The 26,972-nt window shown below is 39.0% G+C and overlaps 1 protein-coding gene across 1 annotated transcript in view; it reads right to left on the bottom strand.

Annotated features, from left to right (window-relative positions):
• Positions 1 to 26,972, bottom strand: part of GRIN2A (glutamate receptor, ionotropic, N-methyl D-aspartate 2A) — a gene marked incomplete at its 5' end in the record, with an annotated part of 76,435 nt that overhangs the window by 48,816 nt on the left and 647 nt on the right. The window contains 2 exons of the mRNA XM_010014752.1: positions 1,181 to 1,386; positions 13,766 to 13,880. Of these exons, the coding sequence (XP_010013054.1) occupies positions 1,181 to 1,386; positions 13,766 to 13,880 (321 nt within the window). The remainder of the gene's footprint in view (positions 1 to 1,180; positions 1,387 to 13,765; positions 13,881 to 26,972) is intronic.

The raw sequence follows: 26,972 nt of genomic DNA, 5'->3' as shown, positions 1-26,972 counted from the left end.
CTAGCCTCCTGCACTTCACTTCTCCATCAAGCCATAGTCTCCTCTCACTAACATCTCTCTTAGGCTTGAATTAAACATTTATTACTTTTATTCTCAAGACAGAAGACTACATGTCATTTAGTAATTAGAGAACTTCCCAACGCGTATGTTACATAAAGGCACAGCAGTTCCCTGTACTGAAAATGAACGCTGCACCTTTTTCTGTACTTTGAGAAGGTGAATTTCAGGCCACCTTTGAGTGCAAACACAAGGGTTTCCCTATATTTTTTTTTCTGAAACATTAATTTCAGGACTCTAGAACTTTATAAGTGTCTTCAGAAGCCAAGGCAATATTTTAAAGCCTTTCAAAGAATTCAAAATTAAAATAAAACTAATTTAGAACTTGACTAACTACAGTTATGTCAAAAGAAATGTTTTACTGGACTTCAGGAAGCATGTACACAACCATTCAGGAGTCTCTGGAAATCTTCAGAAACATGCCTTATAGCCCCTAACACCTGCTCAGTAAAAAATGTTATTATATTCAGTTCATAAATAATGTAGACTGAAGCACAGAATGGTGCATCAACACTAATAAATTCACAAAGATAAATTTTCTGCTGATTTTGAATGACTCCTCCAATGCAATCAAAGCAGGGGACTTTTTTTTATATGGTATGTCACAGTGCTACCTTATGCTGGAGTAGTTTATCCTGCACCAAATTGCAGCATAAACATACATTTTCAATAGGAGGTACTCTCAAATTGTTAAAGACAAATTAAAACAGGCGTATTTCAACATAACTGGAAAGAATTCAAAGAGGACTCATTAAAACAATCCTATTTTAGAATGCATCCTTCTTCCACATGACTGAAAAGTGCTAATTCTAGTTGACTCTGAATTTGCTATAAACTTACTATCTTGTTAATTCAATGTGAATTCCACGTCTATAACCAGAACCTTTCAACTTTATTAATAAAGATGTGCAGTCAAGAGTATAGAGTGTGGGAAGTAGAAAAAGAAAGAGGAAATGGAATATAGAAGGAAAAGCAAAGATAGGAAGCAAGAGGAAAACACAGCAAAGTATCAGAAAACAATTATATGATGAAATAAGCAAAGTATTAATGAGAAAATTGAGGAATATAGTTTTTACTTGGGGGGGGAGGGAGAGAAAAAAAGGAATGCTGTGTATTTACTTACTTAATTTTGACAAATTTACGACATGGCACAGTGTTTTTCTGGCAACTTTCCATCAAAGGATCCACATCCTCAACAATGACAAAGGGAGCCTCCTCCAGGGTGACAATACTCAAATGGTTATCATCAGGGTCGCTGTCTGCAAAAGAGCTGTACCTTGGCCAGACAGAGTACTTCAGGCTCAGGGAGTTGTTCTCCCATTTCCCCACCTGAAATGCCAAGATACACAGGCTGTTGATGTGCTGATGTCTCATTTGACAAATGAGAGCTAGTATTAAATGTGCTGGGATACAGGTACAGGAAATTACATTGCAAAGACAGTTGTCTTGGGGTTTTGTTATCAAAATTACTTAGAACTTTTCAGTAATTGCATGAAATGAGAAAATGCACTGTGCTAGAGACAAATAAGGTAAAATTTTAAGAGATAACAGCTTTATAAAGACTGGTTGACATCAGTTAACACTATCTATAACCTGGCCATAGCTGTGCTGAAATTTGACATGCATCATTTCCACTTGAGCCAGAACAGCAACCAGACACTCCACTTGTAGTTAGGACCATTTTGCAGTAATGAAAAAACAGCTAGCAAAAAAAAGAAAAATAAAAAAGCAGAAAACCAGAAAAATAAACTACCCCCACAACACATGTAAAAATCAGACTGAGAACCAAAGTATCATAATATAATTTCTGCATCTTCTTAAAAAGAAGACTTATCTATTCTTATGGTTTGAAAGCCATTGCGAAAGCCTTTATCATTGCACCTGAGGCAGGCCAAACGAGATTTCTAGTAAACACAAGTACAATTGTGCACGATTTAATTCTTATTACAGATAACATATTTTATTCTGCTTCAATTAATGACAACTGCTGAAGGAGTTTAAGAAAGCATTCCCCACTTTACATTAAAATTGTCTATTTATTTACTATTATACCTTATCCCTTCTAAACTAAGCTACATTTCTTTCCACTTCTGGAACACCAGAAAGAGGCATATGATTTAAGTATTTTGAAAACTAGCATTTTCTTCTTCAGATTGTATTGAACTACTTTGTATCCATAAATCTAATTGCAACATAAACTTGTATGTTTTATCCAAGTAGCAATGACAGATAATATAAATGAGCTAGCAATCCACAACATTTATAACCTAATGCATTTGAATAATTCTTTAGTTGCTTAAACTAAACAAACTGTAACATAACCATGAGACTGCTAATATATTTCTTTTTCAAGGAAAATGGTGGGAATTAACAGTACAATAAGAGACCCGTGTCCTAAAAAACCTGTGAAAAATTGTCATCTGCCTTCTGTCTTCTAAAGACTTTAAAATAAATCACAAACATTTCCAAAGAACTTGATTTATATCCATTCCTACCTAGGGAAGCATACAACCACGTACCCTTTGCAGTTTCCTTTCTGTCCTGTTTATAATTCAAGATGTTTTGCTGAACTTTAATGCCGGAGGCAGAAATACCAAATCTCTATACACTTAAAGGAGGAAATTCAAAATATCTTGAGGGAATTAAGAATTCCCACCTAAATCAGTGGGAACCGAGCACAGGATTTATACTAGCATGAAATTTAACCAAACCACAATGGATGAAGTCTGTGTGAGAAAAACTATTTCATACATGGAGAAACAAATCTGTCTAACTCTGTGTGAGGCAGTTATATTGCAAAAACAGTTGAATCATCAAGTTACGGTATATAACTGCATCCACAGCTGAGTCTGTGCTGGTTTATATTAGCTTACATGGTGTTGTTCAGATCTATGCCATAAGTACGCCATGAAGTTGGCCATCTGGAATGGGGAGATTTCCAGCCAGCTCGGTGCTTCAGTCGAACGGCAAACGTGCCAAGCAATAGCATGGATTTCAGGAGCAGAAAACGTGCCCGACCGTCTGCCTATTCCAAGCAGCAAGAAGAAACGAAACGTGACTGAGGCTCAGTTGCATTTGTGTGCTCAGGACTGTATAGTGGCAGCACCTGCCTTTCTAAATCACTCGGTAGAGGATTCTGGGAGGAGGCACATCTGCTGAATCCTGAAGCACTTATTTCCCTCTGCAAGCCACACTGCACCTGCATCATTATCACATGGACCCACATGAATACAAACTGCCAACCACAATATGAGCTCACCTGGTCCTATCAAAAATGTAGTGGCTGCTTTGAGGCTGTTGAGAAAGGAATCATGGTACTCTTTCATCCTTCAACTGGAGTAGCTGCCATTTTATTATTCTGAGGAGGATATAACCAGTCATATTTTTAAACAGCTGATTCTGGGGAAATGCTGATTTCTTTTGATGTATTTTTATGGGAGTGCTACATGTTGAGCGAATCTCTAAAGTTAGATCCAAAATTCATCTGTTGCCTTCCATGTATTTAACTAAATATTCACTCATTGTAAACTTACTTTAAAGAAATAACTAAAAATTAAGACCTTGCCTTGGGTCTTAGGGGCATCCCTATTTCTCTGTCCAAAGAAGATCTACTGCTTCAGTCCCAGGGTGTCACAGTGACTTCATCTGGGTTTCATATGGTGCCGAAATTGCATGTGCATTGCAGGTCATCCCTCCTACCACCAGTACGAGTAACTCAAAATGTCAGAAAGGACAATGAAGAAAAGTACAAGAGAAAGATGTCAATGTCATGAAGAATGGTAGAAAAGTAAAAGGCTGGAAAGCTCTGAAAATCTTCACTGGTGAGCTAAGAATGACAAATGAGGAGTAATTGGAAAGAACCTGTAGGTCACTCCTTCTGTTGGGAAATGTTTCTGTTGGATCTGTTTGGTCCAATTAATAGATGGTTAGCACAGTGCTGAATTTGCTTTGCTGCTGATGCTGGACTCACAAGTGAACAGTTTCAACATTTATTTGATATTCTGATTTTAAAATAGCTATACTGTTAAAGATTACATGTCACACTTCTATCATCCTGCTACAGTTCTGAATGATCAAAACACCTTTTTTATTTTAAGTGGAGGGTAAGAATTTAGTTTTATGCAATTAAAGCACAATTAAAATGTGAGGATTTTAATATTTTTATTAGAACCCTTTTAGCTTGTGCAGAACTAATTATAGCATTGTTACTAAGCATATGAATGGTATTACTTATTTATGAAGATACAATGTTTTGTATCTTCATCTATTATTTAGTTCTTTCAACATCCTTGTACAAGTGATAATATCCCTTTGTTACAGAGACACAGAAAAACTGTTGAATAAGCAAAACTAAAACATAAGCATGTTCCCATTATAAGAAAGATAATTTATGAAAATGTATCTATATGTAGGTGTCCTGCAGGATCAGGATTTATGTCACGTTAGTCAGATCTAGTATTACATCCAGTCAATATCTGTTCTGGATGCCTTTAAAACTTTCAAATGCTTAGGGAAAAAAACAACAGGTTATAACAACTGTACATACTCACTGTATTTCAGAAGATTACAAAAAGGTCTGCTCCTCTTATAAAGTCTAAGAATTTGTGTGCAAACCTAAATGTTCAAGGCCAGGTTGGACAGAGTCTTGGGTGACATGGTTTAGTGTGAGGTGTCCCTGCTCATGGCAGGGGGGTTGGAACTAGACGATCTTAAGGTCCTTTCCAACCCAAACCATTCTGTGATTCTATGTTTTGGCCTTGTTCAACACTGACTGTTAAGTGGCTTACCAATGACAACAAAGCAAAATATCTGAGGTAAAAGCAGCATTCAAAGTCCTGGTTTCACATGTGAAGGTCACTACAAATTTTCTAGAATATAAATAAAGTTCATACGTAAAATCTGAAAAGTAGAATCTGAAAAGTTTAGTTGCTGCTCTCAGTAGGAGACAACAGTGATATTTGAATAAACCATTTTACAGTGAATTAGTTTACCAACCAGACAGCTTCAAAATTCAATTGCCTCCAGTGTTTTGCAGCACTCATTTTCAGTGTGCTACTTCATAAGCATTATAGCTACTGACGAAATGCACTAAACGTGGCATCCTCCAACAAAATCCAAGCATCTAGGTTTGCGGTAGAAGGGGCCCGTGTTTAAATTAGCATGCTTACCTACTAATATTGGTAACCCTGATTCTTTATGCAACATTTTCTAATTTTAATGACAAGTGATTGCAACATTAATTTCAGGTGAAACTACAAACCTCCAATATGGAACAGTAGTGATGAACAGTAACTCTGCACACACTTAGCAGAGACTAGTAACAATTTTCATGGCCAGTTTCAAAGAGTAACAGGTCCACAAAAATAAAACAGTGGTAAATTTACACAAGGATAGAAATACATTGCCTCTGCTGTGGAGATGTTACCACTACAATGAAGAATTACTATCTTATTCTTTCCATCTGCTGCCTCAAACTTCCTCCTTCTTCTTGATCAGTCTTAAGGGAACACTTTGCCATTCAGAAGCTTTTTCTTATCGCCTCAGTCTTCAAGCCATCGCTGCTTGGAAAAGAGTAGCCCGAGGACAAAAGGGAGTTAAAATACTGCACAGGCCAGTTGCCAAAATTACCTTTTGATAGGATGGGAGATGGGTAGAAGAAAACAGCTCAGGAAGTGTGGTTTTCACTGTTAAACACATAAACCCACCAATTGAAATAGCTTGTAAACAGAAATAGAAAAGTTTTAATAAAGACAGTGCACTCACAGTTCTGCACTTGCTATCTACATGCTAATTTATACATGCTAGAAATACATGCTAATTTATCAGAATATGTAGAGATAAATTTGATGTGAAAGAATTTAAACTACTCCAATCTATTCTTTTGTCTTGTTTTCTTTGGGTTACTGATTCATAGAATTTGAAACAAACCAAACAGAATAGAAATATTTTTTAGATTTCAAAACTTTGTGTCAGTCAGGATAACCATTTTTCCTAGGTCCTGGAGGCAAGACTACTGTCCAGAGAACTTGGCTGAAAGCACAGCTCAGTAACACTAGGCAACCAGAGACATGCTCCAAGAATAATCTCACATATTTGAACTGGTGTGGCAGGCCCAGCCATCCTGAAGCCAATATGAGATAAAACATTTATACTTGGTGTACCCACTCCCTAATGACAAGAAATTAGATGAATGAGGGCAGTTTGCTCAGTCTGATCTGCATCCCTTTCCTCTTTCTTGGAAGATTAATATTTAAAATCCCCATCAATGCCCATTTTGGTGTAACTCAAAGTCACCTTCACCTGCAAGCATCTGACGTTTCAAAATCTCATGTGCTGACAAATAATTTCCTTAGCACCTTAAGGCAAATGTAGAACATAGGGAAAAATACAGCTACTTTTGTAAAGCGAGTTCTGTTAAGTCTGTAAAATCTCTTTTTCACTTAGGTAACATGGCTTTTTTAGAATAACAGCCATTTAATAGAGCATTAAATAAAGTGCAGAAGGAATATTTGGACTTCTGGATTATGCAACCTGAAAGATGAAACTACTGAACAGTTCAAAGACAGGCCTGAACATTTGATTTAGGCATTCAAACTTTAACTGAATTAACTAAATTTAGTTATGCTCTATAGCAAGTCATGCAAGGGAGAAGAGAATAGCATGCTTAGAGTTCAAAGAACACAAAAATGTATCTAGAAATAGAGCCTCCTAAAAATCCAATTAATATTACTAGAAATCCAATTAATATTACTAGAGAAATAAAAAGCAAAAATGAGCTTATTCACAGCAGATACAATGGAATATCTGCATTGCTAGATTCAAAAAACAGAAGCAGAAAGTAAACTGCATTAAGAAAGATTTTAAAGTCATAAACACCATAGTATGTATTTGTAAAACAAACATTTTCTTAAAAAGAAAGTTCATGCTGAGGATAGTGCTCAAAAAATGCAGACATGCTTCATTATAGAACTGTCAAAAACTGCATGCAAATACTTTCACTCTACTATGTGGAAATGCCACAAAATATTGAGAGATTTATAAGTTTCTGTCATTCTTAGTTAGACTGATAATGATGTGGCCTCAATCCCAGAGAAATACAGACGAAGGCCCTCATTTGAAAAAAGGGCAACAGAATCATTTTTGGGAAGGACCCCGGCCCAAATTATAAAAATCCTTATTCATGGCCAAAAGACTGGGACTTTCATAAAAAATACTATTTCAATAGTGAATCAAACACTACGTGTATATATATTTTTATATATTTACACTTCATATCTTATTTAGTTCTTTCAAAATCCTTGTGCAATGGATAATAACCCTTTGCTACAGAGTGAAGGGTTGAAATGACACAGAAAAGCTACGGAATAAGCAAAATTAAATTCACTATTGTATGTGCAAAACTTAGCTTCAAGTACAGACATATATCACTATTTCTTTTGAATTTGTGCATTCTTTCCTATTTTCTCCATCTTCATATGCAGTCTGGAATATTCCCTTTGGTTTAATCTCTGCAGGATACAGGAAGGAAAGCAGAAAATAGCTGACAGCACAGAAGAGCTTGTTTGATGTCAGGCTGAATTAGCAATCATAGGGCCCTCATCTCATTCACTGTTGCCTGAAGCACCTAACAAACTCACTGTATTACATACATGGTTTGACCACCTCATGCAGCCTATTTATCTTTCAAAGACTGCAGCTAAGGAGGGTGATAATGAAGTATTTGGTGTGTTTCTGTGTAACAGCTGGATAAATACAGCTAGCCTAAGAAGGACAGACAGCTTGCAAGCTTACACACGGCTGTACCCCATGAAGACCCCTCTCCCGCTGCACCCTGAAACAGTCTCTAAATGACACAAGGAAGACTGACAAACTCCTAATCACACACCTTCGCAGAGACCATCGTACAGGGAAAAAGAGCAAGGCCAGATCCTGAGCAGAGAGAGAAAAGAGCAGAATATGTTCTCCCTTCCGTGCCAGTGCTGGCATGAAAATGAAGTCTGTCACACCGGCACATCTCACAGAAAACAAATAACTCGGTCCTGTCACCCTCTTCCCAGCAGATGGGATCTGTACACAATACACAGTCACCATCCTTTTGTAAGAAAAAATGTTATGTGACAACGCGGATACTAAATGCACTCCCAGGACCCGACCAAACCTTTGAAAAGCGAAAAATCTTCGGGGGTGTTCTTTCCACACTAAACACACATACATATTGCAAACATACTTTCTGAGCTCTCTCACTTTTGTGAAGAAAATAATGTTGAGCAAATGCAAAATCTAACTAATCTTGGTTTATATAAAAACTATGAACTACTATTATTTCATTACACTTTTCCACTCCCAACGAAGAGCTACTCTGGCAGGTTTTAAGCCAATAACTAGAAAGCATAAATTGAGTTTGTTGGGTTAACGATAAAAGCAGCTGCAGAACAAAGCACAAGAGCAAAATCCTTCCTCCAGATGCAGCATCTGCTGCGTACCTTCTGCTGCAAATCTTTGCGTCACTTCGTGTGTCTGAAGGTCCCTATTTCACAATGCCAGCTGAATTTAAGTGATAAAATACGATGCGAGTGCTTTCATGTCTTATTAAAAGGGAGTGTTTTACAGTCCTGTGTGGTTTGAAAAAGCCCATTTAAAGACTTTGAAGCTCTCAAAATTTGCTGCAAAATCTCATGTGGGTTCTGCAAATGCAGGGCCCTTCCCTCATGGCCGCTCCTGCTGCTGACAGGAAGGGCCCAGCACTGCCACAAACACAGCACCCAGAGAGAGAATAAGCAACAGGAGGAAGAAAAATTAACACTTCCCATGGCCTCATTTATCGACATAGAATTAGTTGATAAATGAGGATTTGGCACTCACCAAATCCTCGGCAGTTAGCGTAGTTTTGGTACTGGGAAATGTGCCATATCACTGTATGTAGTGCAAGAGTTCAAACTCATGCCAGAGCAGGCATTTTATGAGGTAAAGGCAAAGAGCTAAACAAATTGACATCTCCTTCCTCCTCCTCCCAGTGAGAGATGACTTTCTGTCAGTTCTGCACTCAGTCAAGATCTCACAGCTCTCCAAAGATGTCCAGGTAGCCATACCTTGACCTCCAGAGAGGAAGAGCTGCCCTGAAAGTCCTCCTATCCTTTAATCCCCTCTTTGATGCTAGCTGTAACGAACAGGAGTGAAGCACACTTTACTCTGCTTTCCATAGTAGCTGTGACTCCTTTACAGCAGCAGAGAGGAGAGAACCATCCTCCTTGGGAACACGATTTAAGAAATGCTGCATAATAATTGGTGCAATTCAAACCATCCTGTACAGAAAGGTCAAAGGAAAGGCCTTTCAGCTAAGTAAAAGCTCACTGATACAGAAACAATATGCAATTTTCACTCGACAGTGAGTGTCAGGCCAGGCACATTTACAAGAAGACTAAATACACTAAGCAACAAGGATGGAACAAAGAAAATGACAATCCAGCAGATGCTGAAGAGCACGCTGTTTCTGCTATGAGCAAAGATAATATATCATGTTAGGCCACAGAGCCACTCACAAAAGCTATAACAGCAAATGGATTATTAGATAATGCAATTTCATCTGTTATAGTTAAAATAGATGCATTTCTTTACAACTTCTAGGGAATGTCTATCATGAGGCATCAGGATCCTTCAAATGTCACGATCCCTGTTCTGAAATCAATTGAGATTTCATAAGAAACTGCCCTGCACCATCTAAGTGACTTTTTATTATGACAGAACTCTGACAAAAACCTGTCAGCAATCCGAGCGTTCGGTTTTTCAGTTCTTGTCTAGTGAAGTTGCAGCTATACCATTAGATGTAATGGCTGTCTTTTCTCAGCTACGTGATGGTGGATGTTAGTAGCCAGATGGAGCTCTCTGTGAAGACCTTGGTTCATTTATTCCAGGCAGGAATTGCGCACCCTCTGCCCACTCATTCCTACTTAGATGAAAATGTGTACAACCTCACACAGAGCTTGTAAATCTGGCATATGCTAGATAATCAGAGCAAAATCAAGTTCCACATTAAATTCTGCATTAAGAGAAAGTTAAAAATGATTGGTTGTGTTTAGAATAGACCCAGATGTAAGTAACAGTTCTAACTAACTTGCAATTGTGCCATGTAGTTCCCATTACTGTTGCTTCTTGTAAAAATTCAGTGGCTACAAAAATATAGGATATTTATATTTCACAAATTCACCCAGCATACAGACCACCACAGTTATTTTATCTGTATCTACCTGTGGGAGCACCAGAAAAGATTGTTTTTACCCTGGAACTCATCTTCATACATAGACTACACTCATCTTTAAATGTTACACAGTCGTCCCTATCTTACTTAACATATATGATCTGCACAGTTAATTAAACCACGTAATTTTGCCCCTAATTATATTCTAGTATATGATTTTAATATAGGTTTGATTGTTTTTATTTCCACATTAAAAAGGACTAAAAAACACTAACAGACCGAAGTCTGCGATTCAGTGAAGTTAATGGGCCAGGGATGAGACCCAGGTCACACCTCACTAAGATAAACTTAATGGGGGAGCTGCAGGTGGTACTGCTGGATCCCTGAGGGCTTTTTAGCACTAGCACAGTGTTCCCGCAGCGCTTTGCTGATATTTGGGCAACACTGTGAACTCTGACAAATTTCAGCTTCACTGAAACAAGCACATTAAGCTTATTTTCTTAAAAATCTCTTGCCAGAAAACAGCAGCCCCTGTGCCTGTCAAGATTAGCAGCAAGAATACGAACGTTGATGTCAGAAGTTTGAGTAGCTGCTTTAGGATCTGTCACAATATCTTGCTGGATGCATGCTGAACGTGCCCAAAAGTGTTTTTTCAGTCTTCAAACTATTACCATCCAACCAGCTTTTTTCAGAATCTGATATGGGACAAATCCCTCACTTAACACATTTACATGTGAAGTTACCACCTCAAAGTTTTGATACTGAGTCACTTGTAAAGAAAAAGGAACTTATTTTCCTAGGGAGGCATCTCTATTACTTAGAGATGTATGGTTCAACTGTGGTTGAATGGATTTGCTATAACCTCAAGCTTCGAGTCAAATATATCAATTTTGACACCAAGAGAAACTGTATTTAAGTAAAAGCACATTATTATACTAAAACCAAAGAAGAATGGGTTTTAATATTAAATCTTGCACTTTCAGGAGAATAATGAGTAAAAACATCTTCACATAAACCACAATTAGTCTTTCTTAAATAAATAATAAAAGTAGCTACTCGCAATTTCTATGTACATTAGTTACATTATAAGGATTAGCAGGCTGTTGCACTGTCAGTTTTTCACATGAGTAAATCATTTAATTAGATTCTAGGAATCGATGTTTTCCACATAGGATTGAAGATATTTAGTAAGACTTCAATAAAACAGTTCTGTGGTACTGCAATACTGTCACTGGAAGTAACAGCATGTGCCTGTCTGGAAATTCAGAGTAGGAAAAGTTAGATCTCAGATGAGTAACTTTGACAGTTTTGAAATTGAGAAAAACAGCACAAGGAGAAAGAAACAAGGAGAAAGAAATTGGCCAAGAGATATGGGGCGAGAAATGCAACTTGGAAAGAATGTTGAGATGATACTGGAGAGATGTTCAAATAAACCAGGGGCTGGGCGAGGGCCTTCTCATGCCTGTAAGTCAGAGGAACTGCCCTATTATTTCTGAAATGCACAGTGATGCCCTGCCGATATAAATCTGGGGTGCTCTCAGATAGCTGGGAGCTACATGCAGCTTGCCAGGGTAAGTGATTAGTCAGTTTATTTGTCTTCATCCGCAGAGGCAGGGATCAGCTTGTGGTCAGAAGAGTAATTCTGGTGGTGACAGCCCGTTCTTGGCTGCCTTTCACTTCGCCCCTCTGACATAATTAAACCTGGCCCCCTTCCCATAGTCCTACAATAGAGAAGCAGACATGAAAGCTGCAGCTTGGGCAGGCTGCCTCTACTGAAGTAACCTGGCAGGCCTGCTAACAAAAAGGCTCTAAAGCAAAGGGGCAGCTAGGAGTAGATGCACAGGGTTTTTTTGGGGGTAGAGCCTCCCTTCAGTCACTCTTTTCCTCCTAGAAGCCCCCCAGCACAGCAATGAGCAGGAAGGGATTTCCCAGGTGGAAAACTGTGCAACTGTCAATGTAAGCATCAGCCTACAGAAGTCCTGTCGCCCAGGGCAGCAGGTGGAGTGTGCACTGCTGCCATACACCATGCACAGCTAGATAGAGCAAAACCTGCACCAAATCTTCAATTCTCTGATAGAGGAGTCGCCTGAAGGTTAAAAAAGGCTCAAGTTATTTCTTGGACATAATGTCAGTTCATATATCCAGCATTTCTTTGCTGCTGTTAGCACATTTTTTTTCAAAAACATCAAGCATATCTCCCCTGTCCTTTGAATGGTCTCTTTAGAGAAGTTTCAAGGTACAAAATGCACATAAGCATTGTTGGCTGCCTCTCTGTCTTCTCCTTTTGTGCCTCATACTAATATTCCCCAAGTAGTATAATACTTTTTCCACAACTTTATATATGATATTCAGACTGTTGTGGAATTTTAAAATAGGGTAAGACATTTTCATAATAGTTACTGAGCAAAAGATTCCTCCAAAGATTCAGATTGGCATGTTTGGATAGGATTAAATTTATCCAGAGAATTAAATTTGCATCAAATGAACATAAAGAAATACATAGCATAATCTAGGACTACTCCCTGTGGTTTTGCATGACTAGCATATTTACTGAGATGTCCTTCAGTAATTCTTATTTTGTCATTATTATTCAACTTATAAAGAGTCTTGCAGTCTTACAAACTGGAGTTTTAAGTTGACTTTATGGGATCCAAAAGCTATAAGAAAAAGAGTTCATAGGTTTCAGCAGCAATTTAGATAATACAGGATCATGCTTTATGAATGTGAAATAAAACTGGTGGCTGATACAGATGTATTTTTTCCTATAGTCTCATATTGCAAACAGTTTCTAAGCTCCCCTGTTTTTAAAACATGGGACCATGGGTAACCTGCAAAACTGTGAGCCAAAACTATCACAGGCTGAGGTGAGAGTTTTAAAGAAAAAACACTCATTGTAAACTCTTCCTTTTATTACTCACATATATGCTTAACCCTGATATTGAGACACTTTTTCTTGTAGTCTATATAGAGGCTTATGGAGATCACTTGCCTACCAGGAAAACACAAGTCAAGACTCTGAACTTTTTAGGTAAACATTACACGGATTATCCTCTCCTTCACAGAAATTTCACAGGTTAAAAAAGAACGTACTTTTACTCTAAATTGTGTCAAAGAAGACAAAACAAAGCCAAAAAAACCAACCCCGACTGGAGCTGTCATGATACACAAATTCATCCAAATTTAGGTAGTTAAGGCCCAAGTTTCTGGAGATTTTTCAGTCATCTGTTTTATTTGACTGAATTGTATGAAGAAATGCAAGGTGTGTTTCACAGAAATCTTCTGAAATCCACGTGGTTTATCTTCACTGATATGTTGTCTTCCCTGTTAAAACTCCTTATATCTACTCAGAAACAGGTCAAATTACCTTTTCTGAACTGTCGTGACAAACCTACTACAGCAGAGTATCATCATTGACATCCACGACGTTAATCTGTCTACTTGTAGCTAATAGGGTTCTAACCAAGTCTCTCCTATCCCCGTCACATCTTTTACCCAGAAGTAATGAATGCTCACCTTTTCCCACTGGCGATCGTTGTTGAGCACTATCACCACCAGCCTGGGGTGTGCCTGATAACCATCTGCTGTGAAGGACAAATCTTTACCTTCCCAAGTCACATTCATCATAAACCTAGAAGGCAAGGAAAAAAGTTCATTGAAAAATTAATGAGCTGTGCAGCCATTAATGAGCAAGTTAGTTCAGTACCAGAACCACTGATGAAATACATGCACCAAATCCTGGTAACGCTGTGAAAAGCCTACATCTGCAGCATGGGGAGCTGGAGCATTTCAAGGCAGTCCACAGCAGAAGATAAAGCAGAATATTGTTTACATACGATTTTTAATGTAGACCTCATTTTTAAAGCAGCTTCCATTACATCACCTCTGTATGTAACATTATACTATCGCCTCACTACGAGTAAGTGCTTGTAAGGTACGTGCTTCTTCTAGTCTGGCTTCGCCTGTTTAAACCTCCACAAGTCCTGTCAGTCCTTCCTGACAGCGTAGCTATACACAGCTTGGACACTCGGATAAATTCCATTAATGCCTTCAGCCAAAACCAGACACGAAAGCTTTGATAATATTTCAGTTCAGTAATCTCAAAAATTAAATAAAAAAATTAAGAAAATTATACATATAAAATAATTTTTGGATTGAGGTAATTTTCCATAGTTTTCAAAAGATACATAAACTATTTAGCACTTTGAATAGAAAAGGAAATAGAGGGACTCAGATAAAAGGTACAGGAAGAAGAAAGATTTTAATAAGTTTGTGAAGAATCATAGAATAATTAGGGTAGGAAAGGACCCTAAAATCAGCTAGTTCCAACCCCCCTGCCATGGGCAGGGATGCCTCATACTAGACCATGATGCCTAAGGCTCTGTCCAACCTGGCCTTGAACACTGCCAGGGACGGAGCAAAATGTTGGTCTTACATTTCCTGCCTTCAGACTTACCTGTTTGGGCACTGAATCAGTAAAAGTGCATATTTATCACAGGCTCTTTGTTCAGCTACAAAGGAGAAGATTTATTCAACTGAAAATTTTGGATGAATTTATGTCAACAGAAGGAAAAGACTCTCTGCTACAACAAGAGGTACGTCTCCTAAGATGTGCCATAGTACTTTTGCTTGCCTCCTCTGTTCTCCTCTATTGCCACACTAACCTGCATGTTCCAAGGACAGAGTACTACTACTGATAAACAATCCTGCCAAAAGCAGTGATCAGATAATCCCTACCAGGTCACTGCTCTGCCCTGGACTATGCCATTGAGGGACACTTAGGAACTCTAGCCCCACAACCACCAGCCATGGGCCGGAAGACAGACAATGCAGCAGACCTGATCTACCCTGGGATAGGGATCTCAGTACTCCACTCATTACCTTAGAACATCCTTCATTTCTACAGAGTCTTATAGCTTTTCTAATCATAGATTTACCCCTGAAGGTCTTAAAATCCTTGATCATTAGAATTTATACCAATTTGGATATAGTCTATCTAGTTTCTCCATTTCCTTATTAATATGCATAGGCTTTCATTTCTCATTCTGGCTTTTCATTCATCATTGAATCATGCACTCTCTTTTCCAAAGCATTGTCCTTTTGTTGATTCAGAAATACTGTCATTCCGCCCATCGAGCAAATTCAACTTTCCTCAAAAACCATTTTCTCTCAAAAATGTCCACAGACTTATAACATAAATCCCTATTTATATTTGTGCTCCACACAGATTTAGTGTTTCCCAATGAGAACAGATCGTGTCCACCACTCCAGGGGCAGAAAGAGTGATGAAGAACTGCAGGTTTTTTTTAAACCACAAATACAAGGAACTTACTGCCAAGAGTGTGAATTACCACAGCACACAGGTCAAGCTCCCTGGACTGTGACATAGAAAGTATCTATCATTTTATACATTATCTGAAAGAAAATCAGGCATGAGAGGGAAGAGAGTAAAAAAAGCTGCTGTTGGCATTGGTGTTCTTTGGTCATGTTGGAAAGAACCAACCCCAGACTGTCAATGTAAGCCTGACAGGACTATCGGCTGCTGAGGGGTAAAGGTGCAATTCAGAATCTTAGAGATCCCATGGCACATCCAGAAGATACTGTGCCCTCCACCCCATAGCCATGGCCTGGAGTTAATTACATTGAATTACACTGAATTGTCAGTGTATTTCATTGAAAAAAATTCAGTTCAACCTTTCACCTAGGTGCTCTCCTTCTGAAACGCAACCAACACCAATACCATTCCATCCTGCAGACAGATGTGTTCTGAAGGATGATAAAATTACTTTAACTGTTCACACATTGCTCTATGCCATTTTGCCCACAAGAAACTGTTGCTGGTTTACATGTTTGTTTTGGAGTTTTGCTTTGGGTGTTTTGGGGGTTTGGTTTGGGTTTTTATTTTGTTTTGCTTGTTTTTAGGTTTATTGTTTGTTTTGGTAACAGTAGTAGTAGCTTGGTCTCCTGGTGAATCTGACGGACCAAATTCTTCAGCTCCATATTCAAAGGAGAAGGCTTTGTATTGATATAGCTGCCTGAAAATCCCAATAGCAGAAGCACACTAAATTAAAGTATACAGACCCAGAAGCAATAATGGCATTGTATCATAACAGTTAATAATTAAATGTGCACTGCCCTAAACACTCATATTAACATCATCCAGCACCCACTTGACAGCAATTTGTAACTTCACCCGTTGTAATAATTCACATTTTGTGACAGACTTTTGGTGTGAAAACTTTCCTCTTGGCAGAACTCAGCTTTTCAGTTGAACAAATTTCCCAGCTATTACATTTTTCATCCAGCAGTGAAAGAGCTTGCTTGGGAATAAAAAGCTTGTTTGCAACCTCGAGAGGAAGTGGCAATCCACCAAACAGAATTTCCTTGTACATACATGAAAGAAACCAGAATAATGTTTGCTCACTGCTGAAAGTCAAATGTTTGGTGACCCAAGGAATAAAAAGCCCAGGAAGTCACCATAGGGGACAAGGACAAACTGAAAACATGCACTGATTGCATTTGTACCTCTGCACTTTCCCTCGGAGGTCCCTTCCCAATTCACACATATGAAATAACACCCCCCACAACGAACACATCATCTTAACAAGGCGATGCAGAAATCCCCACATTTCAATAAAACCAAAAGCAGAACATTTTGTCTCCTCCTAAGGGGTGGGCCACAAACATGCACACTGTACGTCCAGGCTTTTATGTCCAGTTGGGTTTTTATTACGTAGCCATTGGTGACTGATTGTGAGTTGAACCCTTCTTTCATGTAGTTTGGTAGGTTCACTCCCCAGGTTTCAAACACAACTCATTATCTTTGGGTATTAGCATGCAAATGCCCTAGCCTAGAAGCTAGACAGGGGCCATCACAAGATAGGCTGTTGTAGGTGCAGCGATGCTTAAGTGCTCCAGAAATAAAGATGAACCACAAAGCTAAGCTGAAAACCTGAACTTGGTGTGTGGTTTTGATTGTGTGAAGTTACTAGCCTTTCATTTTGCAAGTTCAAGAAAAAGACTATAATCTGCAAAAGTCTCCTAAAATTGCATTGTCCAAGTCATGTACAAAAGCATCTGTGAGTGACACAGCCTGAGCTCTCCTAGCTTCTCAAATTGCTGCAATGAAAAAGAACTTCAAGGAGGGTGTTGTTTTCCCGAGCATACTCTTCCACACAAAATTCATCAGCTGCCCATGTTCTTCAGAAACATCTTCTCTTTGAATTGTCATGTTTCACCCACAAAGGACAGAAGTCCCGCTCTGCTTTTACTGACCAAAATCCTACACTGCTTGTCTCTGAAAAACAAATGTTTGCTTTTCTGTTCCTGGTTAGGAAGAGTGAGGAAAAGCAAGTATTTATATTATATATTATTCTTACAGAGTTTTAAGTTTGCACAAGATTGACACTGTGCAAGATGTCTTTGTCTTCTGAACTGGTAAAAATATATTTCTGAAGTAGTTTTGGAATTGCATATTCCTGTTCTTAACTAAATGAGGTGCTTGATTATTTGAGCTCATTACTGTAAGGGGGCAATTCAGTATACACCTTGGATTAGTAGTTAATCTGCTTTCATACCTCATTAATGCTATAACCTTTGCAAAGACATGATAGCAGGAGGCCTTATGACAGTATTACGACACTGAAGTCTTAATTAGCTTTTGGAAACTGAAGTTTGTGAGTAAGATTCCCCAGGTAATACATGTATAAAAATGGGATTTTGGAGGGCAGAAGTTAAACTATTCACATACTGAAGCCAAAACAGGTTTTTATCACATGAAGAACCAAGCCTGCACTATGCACTTCAAAACACTTTTAAACATTTATAAAATTCTTTTTTTTTTGCTTGTTCTTCCCCAACAAAACTGAAAAGAGAAGTATTGAAACACCACACCAGAACACTGCTCCTGCTGTATTTACAGCAAGCCTCTGAAGCACCAAGGTTACAAACTGCTCTCGAAGTTTCCAACGTAATTTTTATAGACTCAGAAAGATCAAGTAATCCACATAAGGCCAAAACTGTGCAGTATTTATCCATGTCAAATCTGACTTTATGTAAAGGATAGAACACGTTGGAATAAGGTGGGATTTCCTGCTCTGCAAATACTGTATCACAACTTTATTGACTCTCATTTACATTAACAAATGGGGGAGGACTGCCAAAAGGGTTAGACCCCAATTTTTGGAAGACCATTTGTTAGGGTACGATACTGCTGAAACGGAAGTACTTTTCTGGCCAGTCTCCTTACAGAAGTCATGGGCATTCTTTGCCCATAAGGTATTTGGTAAGGATTTCCTATACTGTGGGAAAACAGTTGAAACCCCAGCAAAGCCACAACCACTCCTGGAGCAGAATCTTTGAGACATTCTGCTCCATGTTATACAACAGCAAACATGTTTGCAAGTTTGGGGATTTCTTTTGATGTTAACCATATAAATGTATATGCAAGATATACAAGTGTTCCCCTGATAGATACAGGATTTGAGAGCAAAAGCAAGAACGTTTAGTGGATTTGGTGGTTTTTAAGACGACCCCAAACTATGTGAATTATAAAGATCAATTTTTCTCAAATAAAGATCAGTCCTGGCCTCAGCTTCATAAACATCTCTGGGGGATGTGAGGAAACAAAACAGAGACAGACTGAAAGCACAATACTGCACAGGGGAACAATCCTGCACAACTGAAGCAGATGTGATGTTACCTCTGGAGCCTCCCCAGCAATGGTGCTCACCAAGCAGTACCCTCCATGTGCATACCAGGCAGGCATTCTTCCAAATATTCCTGTCCTGATTGGGCACTCTCATGCCCACCCACCTGTGTCCCAGAAGACCCTGCAGCACTATTTTACAATTTATGTGTCCCTGGGAGCAAGCTGAGCTTAATCCTGATCATCCAGCAAAAGTAGTGAGCCAAGAGACTTATAGCCCCTTGTTTCTCCTTCTCAAGGTAACTTTTGCCCCAGGCAACAGCATATGAACCAGTCTGTGAACCAACTGGCTTCTCCAGGGGAAAGCCAAACTGAGGGAAAACCATGGCCGGGAGGCAAGGGAAATGCAGATTTTTGAGATTCATGGGGCTAGAAATAAATAAAAAGTGTGGACTACAACCTGGAAACCATCCCTCAAAAGCACTGCACAGCCAGGAGGAAGCACTGCTGCAGACACAAAACATAAATAAGCCAACGCATTGAAGCAGCAGCACTCTGTGCTTGCTGAGGCCAGGCAGGTCTGCTTATGCTTAAAAAAACCCCACTAAAATACTCTTCCTGAAAGATGCAAAGGTGACAGCATTAAAGAAAATACTCTTACAAATGTGCAGAAATTCAGGGCACCCAGAAAAGACCTGGAATTTAAAAGTTAGCAGTTGCATGCATGTACATATACTGAACAGAGAACTCCTTGGTGCAGTGCAACAAATAAACTTTCTAATTAATTGATCCCTTAAAAATAAATGCATGCAATGTAGTTGTGATAATTATTATACATATGACAAAACATGGTCTCACCAAAACTAATACAATACAAAAAAAATCCCTCTTCTCCCCCTCCAAACTGTTTTTTTGATGTTTTCTCCTTTTTTTATTTATTTATTTTCTATCTATCCACGAATATATGAATATGAAACACCATACAAGAATTATGCCTTTAGAAACCAAACATCCCACTGTTTTAAAAGCAAGCACAGACTGTCTCAGATGCCGTTTCTTTTGTTTGCTTGGATATTTGTTTCTTCCCTTTTTGTTTCATTATGATAATTTTACACAGATCCAGACTTTCAGACATAGAAATTGAAGACTCCTCAGGCTCAGGAACAGAGCTAGCCCTGTGGTGACAGGCTGGTTTATAATCAGTGTGCAATCTACCTAGTATCCAGATCCCAAACAGATTACTGGCTGGGAAATACATTGAGTAAGGCAGAAGCATTAATGAAAACGTATCACTCCTCAGCTACCTCCAAAGAGGAGAACTTAGCTACTCTTACTGTTACTGACCCACGTTTCCTGCCCTCATCCTGCTGCCCAGATCACATAATCAAATGATAAATTTCTCATCACTGCTTCATCACTGGCGATGATCATTTTTTATTTAGTGCCTTCTTCACCATGGGGCAGTGTTTCAAATATGTGGCAACTGCAGGCAATGAAGAGAAACAGCAGAGACTTAGGGAAATACAGGTTTCATAAAAGAAAATCTCCTCCTCCTCTCCCAAAGAAAGAATTTCCAAACTGAGATTTAAAGCAGATGAAATGTCTCAAAACCCCTGTGTCACTGGTAAGATTTCTCCTTCCTCCAAACCGTACGAACCAATCGTTTTAATAATCTAGACAGCCAGCCTGAGCTTGGCATTTACTCAGCATCATACCTACAAAAGCAGGAGTGAATCCAAATTTTGTCTTTTCTTCTTTATCTAGTTGAAGCTCTGAACTGCTGAACTTTCTTACTATGATTCTACTGTGAAATTTGAAAGATACTTATCAATAGAGATCCCACAACGAATTATTTATCATTAAGAAACAATTTTCCTAAACACATCTATTAAATTAAGAAACTCAATGTAAAATATATAAAGTGTGGTCTGACGTACATACAGATATAAGTCTGAAACTGGTCGCTATTAAACAAGGTAGTGATGCATTTTTCAAGCAATGAACCTTTTTTCAAGGACAATTTTATATCTTAGACTATGTAGGACTTTTTATTCTAAATTCAAATCCTTCATCGTGATGCAAAGAGCCTTTTCTTCCTCTGCCTTCTCCTCCTCCTCCACTTCCCCCAGCCCTCGCTTTCCTGAATATAACTCTGCAACGATACCCTGCTCAGGAGCTGTATCTCCCTAGGCCAGGAGCCAGCATGGATGAATACAATTTTGGGAACAATATGCTCAGTGACTGTGAAAAAGAAATGGCATGCCAACCACTTGTACCTCCTGCCAGCTGCTCCGTAAAGCATTAGTTACCACTAGGTCTGGAAAAGTCATTTTGCCAGAAAAGTGACAGAACTCTTGGAGAGCCCTTCTGAAATGGGACAAGGGGAGGAAGCAAGATTAGAAAGGGCCCTGCTCCCTGGAGAGGTGCCACAAATAAATGTAAACACCAAAAGTTTAATGAGTTTGTGTTATTATTAGCAAAAGCATTTCATAAATAGCACTAATATTTTGCTGCACCACTTCAGAAGCACCCCAAACTCTTCTCATGACGCCTGCCTGGCTTCCTGCAAGGGTAAGGTGTCAGCAGCAGCTCCGTCTCCAAGAGCCTTCACTTACATTTTGAATTTCCAAGCCTGCTTTCAGCCCTGAAGGCTGCTCAGCTCCAGAACAGAGGCTATGCTTAAGTGTTTTTTTAGTTATCACAAAAAGAGGAAGATGTTCCAAACCTCCGTATCTGGTAACTGTTTGGTACCTCCTGCTTCCTAGACTGACCTGGGAGAAAATTCTAATTACAGGTTTTCCATAATTTCTTGAATCACTTTGCCAGTAAACCAGCACCATGCCAGGATCTCTTGGGTGTAATGTTTTCCTCCACAACCCCTCTTTTATTGCCAGTGAAGTTAATTTTTACTTTCAGATAAAGGAACATGACATCAGTTCAGTTCCTGCTTTAATGCAATTATATGGAAAATGCCCTCATGCTATGGAAAAGGGCAATTACAGCACGAGAACTAGAACAACTGCGAGTATCTAGTTACTGCTGTTTAAAACCTGCTCATTAGCAGTGAATTAGACTTTGTGCATCCCTGTGTACCAATCCAATTGCTACAATATTCTACTACTGGGTCTCCTGATCAGAAAGCATCCCCACACAAATCAATGAGGTCAAGTGGGACCCTGCCACTGACTACATTTTTTTCTTGTCTTGAGTATCTTTTCTTATTCATTTTTTCATGTTAGCAATACTAATTTGTTGTAATTCAGGACATCTGACATGCGTTGTTACCATTAAATCTAGGACTGACAGCCTGCTCCTCATTTGGAGATGCATAAATATACTGCTCCCTGCATCCCTGTGGCCTCAGCGCTCCACAGAGGCTTTGAGCTCTGTTCATGCCTTCAGACATTTAGGTGCATCATTCTCACTTGGGTTAATTTCTGTAGAACAGCATTTGCAGTAGCAAAGGCGAAGAATAAGCAAATCCAGCAGCATGCAAAGCCTGAAACTTCTTCAAGCATTAGTTACCAAATATCAAGTACTAAATGGAAAATATACTCAAATGAGATGTTTCCCTCCACAACACATAAGCTGTGACTATGGGACCTTGGGTTACAGCATTAGATCATCACCCGCCATATGATACAGCCCTGCAAGCACGCAATAGCTCCAGAAACACTGCATGCAGTGGGATCACAAAACAGGAAAGACAAACAAATATCCTGGAGAGTCTTAGGTAAAAGTAAATGTAATTTGTTATTCTGCACAGCAAGTATGCTACTAGGGAAAAAAAAAACATTTTGCTTCATATATAATTAGTTGAATAATGATACATCTTCAATCATACAATAAAGCAGATGATACTTTTTTCCCCAAGTCTTTTGACAGAACTTAAATGAACAAATCCTCTGCAAACTGGCTGCTGATCTGTATGCAAGAAAAGATTAAACAGATTTGCTGGATTACTCATCAAACCATTTTGTCTATTTAATCCCTGATTTTGCTCAAAAGAAAAAGAGGAAAAATTATCTGTCTTTGTTAAAAGCTGGAATCAAAATATTAAACTTGATGAGTGACCATTAGAACTAGAGAGACAACATACCCTTGTCCTCTGGAGAAGCCTCACAGCCATACTGTTAACTAACAGCAGCACAACAGCATGGACAAGAAAATGAACAGGGCAGCTGCCCAGGGAAAGACAGCAACCCTGGGTAGCACATTCCAAAAAACTGTTCCCACTGAGTCCCCACATTTTTAAAGCAGGGAGACTGAGGGCAGGATCAACTAACGCATTTGTAGCTGGCCACTGGGCTTCACACTGCTCCTGCTCCCTGGCTTAGTGATGTCCAGCAAAGGAAACTGTGCTTGGGAAGTGTATGACATGACAGCATGGCGCCGTGTGAACAGCTATCTAGCCCTGCACCTTCACTACGAAAGTAAGATGAATCTCTAAATCCTGCATGCGATTTGGTTGTATTCAGAAACTGAACACACCTGGATGTAAACACCTTGCGGTAAGCGCCTGACCACCTCTGGCTAGACACATCGTTTTGCTTTTCAGGATAAAGACAACAGAATAACAGCTTTTTCATCCCCATCCTTCGCTGTAAAATCAGAGTGGTTGGTAATATTGTTGTGAAGTGTATCTCCCAAGGTTATGACTTTTAGATACAATATGAGTACCCTTCCAGACAAAGCAGAAGCATTCCTATTCACAAAGCATCAGTGTTTTCCATGACGACTGGCAGGGTTATTTTGTTTTGCTGCTTGCTTGCTTACATGTTTTCCCTTTTTGAGAGAGAGCAAGCATTTGTTCAACTGACATTGCATTAATGAGCAACTAATTCTATTTATCCTGCTGTGCTAGCAGCAGTACGTCACAACATTAGTATTTTTCTGTCTTGGGTCTTACACAGTGGGAAAAGATGCTCTGATTCAATACATATAGATATATATATATACATGGGTTTTAATGCATTGAAAATGATCCCTGTATTGTATTTTAAATCCTTTATTCACAGGGAAAACCTAGTTCTCCCATGTGTACCAGAAATAAATACTGATCAAATCATTCCAAAAACTAAAGCAAATCTCTCTTTTTTTTTTTTTTTTTTTTTCCCTGGGACTAGAGAGCCAATGAAAACATCTTAGAATTGCAGTGACAGAGAAAAGATTCAATGTGTGCTTCAAAACATATATCTCTTTCATCCAATTTAATACTGAAAGGATTTGAGAAAGAGGGAGGAGGAGCTTTCACTTCATGGCTTTCTTTACATAGGATTTCTTCATAAATGGAGATGAAAATTGCTATCTAGGTGCAGGAAGTTGCACATAAAGCATTACCAAACCTCATTTACAAGCAAATTAGCTATTATGACATAGCCTTAGAATACTATACTAGGTTTAAAGCTGAATTAGACTGTCATTATAATAGATGGAGTCTAAAAATCCTGAGGCTTTTCTCCATTCTTGAGCTTGGTTGTGCTCAAATATCACCTTACAGAGCCTCTTCCCTGCTTTCCACTGAGTTCTCTGCTCCTGAGTTTACAAGCAGTGTCCCTGCGTGCAATCCTCCTTCTCCAGCTTTGATTTCCAGCATGAGCAGGGAGGCACAGTATGGCAGATCCCACGTCCATAAGCTGTTTGTAATTACTTTTAGCCCTTTTCATCATGAGGATGTTCCAAAATCTTTTTTTTCATGTTAGCTCCTTAATACAGCATCATACGCACTTATCTTGTAGTTTAAAATACAAAGTTGCACTATCTGTGACCTGAAACTATGAAGACTATGTTTCAGAATAAAACCCCAATTTAGGCATTGATTTGTCACGTAAGGAAGAAACCTAGGATTTAGTGGTGAGGATAAGGAAATACAATGAATTTACATAATTCACCTTGGCATGGAGAGACTGGTCAGCTCCCAGAGATTACTTAGCACTGCTAACTGCTTGTATATACTTGCTTTTCTTGCAGATTATACGTGACAAGAATAGTCTTGGGGAATTATTACATAAGAAGGACTATTTAAAGTTTATTCATTTCAGAGTAATTCTGACATTTCTAAATTAAAACCAGCCTGCTTCTTGTTCTTGTGGTGTTGGAGAAGCTCAAAGAATCTCCAGTATTGAAAATATATTCTCACTCCATAGCTCAGTGTTTTGCACTGGGAAATGTCTTTATTAACCACAGTGCTCTATATTACAACTTCTATTAATACGTTCTGTGTGCACTATAGAATCACAGACTGGTTTGGGTTTGAAAGGACCTTCAACCTCATCCAGTTCCACCCCCCTGCCACGGGCAGGGACACCTTCCACTAGAGCAGGTTGCTCCAAGTCCCGGCGTCCAACCTGGCCTTGAACACTGCCAGGGATGGGGCAGCCACAGCTTCTCTGGGCACCCTGTGCCAGCACCTCAGCACCCTCACAGGACACTGCAGAATATCCTGGTGAGGTCTAATCTTACTGCTGTGACACTCACAAGCCCTATTCTTGTAGTCATGCAGATTTAATGAGAAAAAAAAACGATTGTCTGAAGACAGACAACTTATGCTGAATACTGAGTACCTAATTCAAGCCTACGTTAGTGTAGTACCTAAACAGTGGGGTAGAAGTCCTTTTTAAAACAGATTCAAGCTTTTGTGGCCCTTCCAACAGAACCGCAGTATATTAAACACCAACACTTCTGATGACAGAATACGATTTAACTTTCACAGAAACTGGGCTTTAACTATTAATAGTGCACATGTGGATCACATGCCAGGTGTGGGCAGGACAGTCACCCCAGCAGTGCCTCGCAGCTCACTCTGGCACACTGACTGTGCAACAGCTCTCCTGGAGCCATGCTGGACTGGAGAACCACCCCAGTGCTGCGTCCTGCCACTCCCCAGGGGCAGCTGGTGCATCAGGGAACAAACCACAGGTTTTCTGTGATGCCTTCAGTGAATTTACACAGTTTTAAAAGCAGAGGCTTAGAAAGAGGAAAAGCAACACCATAAAAAGTGGAAGTGTCATACTAAAGGCAAGTCCCCTCCAAGGAGAACTGTGCAAGTTTCTGAACTTTGGTCACACTGTTTATAAAATACATGTACCAGATGTTAAAATCCATTTATTTGGCTGTATTTGGCTTTTAAGAGAGCTTCTGAAAAATGCCATTTGCACAGAAAACAGCAACTGTTCCAGGACATCATGTGGGAATCAACTCCTAATCTAAATACACACTTACATCTCAGAAGATTAAAAATGTTCCACAATCTCCTATATGAAATCAACACTTATTTTCTTTCTTGTGCCAATTCCAACCTGCTCTTCTGTAAAAGTGCTTCATCTGCAAAATTTGGTCAGAACAAATTTCATAAATACTGCTTAGATACTGTAAAGAGCTATTAAAGAAAACTTGCAAGATTCCCTTTACTTCCCCTCACACACCAAATAAAGAAATATTACTGTGTGACATGAATTACACAACGTTTTGGATGGGAGTAATCATGAGTACCAAGCAGTGAAGAATCATCTTGGCAGTTCCCATACGACAAACTGTTTTGAGAAAACACCCGTATCAACTTGGATTAATGCAGATTAATTTTTACAGTTATTCTAGTACAGGTGACAAAAATAAAATACTCACAAGCAAAGTGACAGATTTCAGTTATTCGGTGATAAAAGCTACCTAACAACTCTAATACTGCTATAGTTTCCAGGGACACCTCTTCAACGCTGCACATTTCTTGACTTCTAAAATATAACCAGGTTGATACAAATGATTTAGGCACAGCCTCCAGAGCATTTTGGCAATGTTACCTCATAGCTATAGTACACAAAGGCACAATTTTATTAACTCAGCCTCACACCCTCTAAGACTAGTTTCTGCCATCTTCTACAAAGACCCAGAGCTGTGTTTTTATTCCACAGCACATACTATCATTTCCATGAGCCAGTGCAGCAAGTCCTCTTGCATGTTCCCTTGGAACATCTAAAAATCATTGCCTAAAAAGGGCATGATGGGATTAACAAAAACCACTATTTTCCTTCAAGAAACATATAATGGCAATAGAATAGAAAATTACCAAGATTATGTAGG

This window comes from Nestor notabilis, unplaced genomic scaffold (genome assembly GCF_000696875.1).
Source record: "Nestor notabilis isolate BGI_N333 unplaced genomic scaffold, ASM69687v1 scaffold12695, whole genome shotgun sequence".
NCBI lineage: Eukaryota > Metazoa > Chordata > Aves > Psittaciformes > Psittacidae > Nestor > Nestor notabilis.
This window is presented reverse-complemented; position numbering and strand designations above follow the sequence as displayed.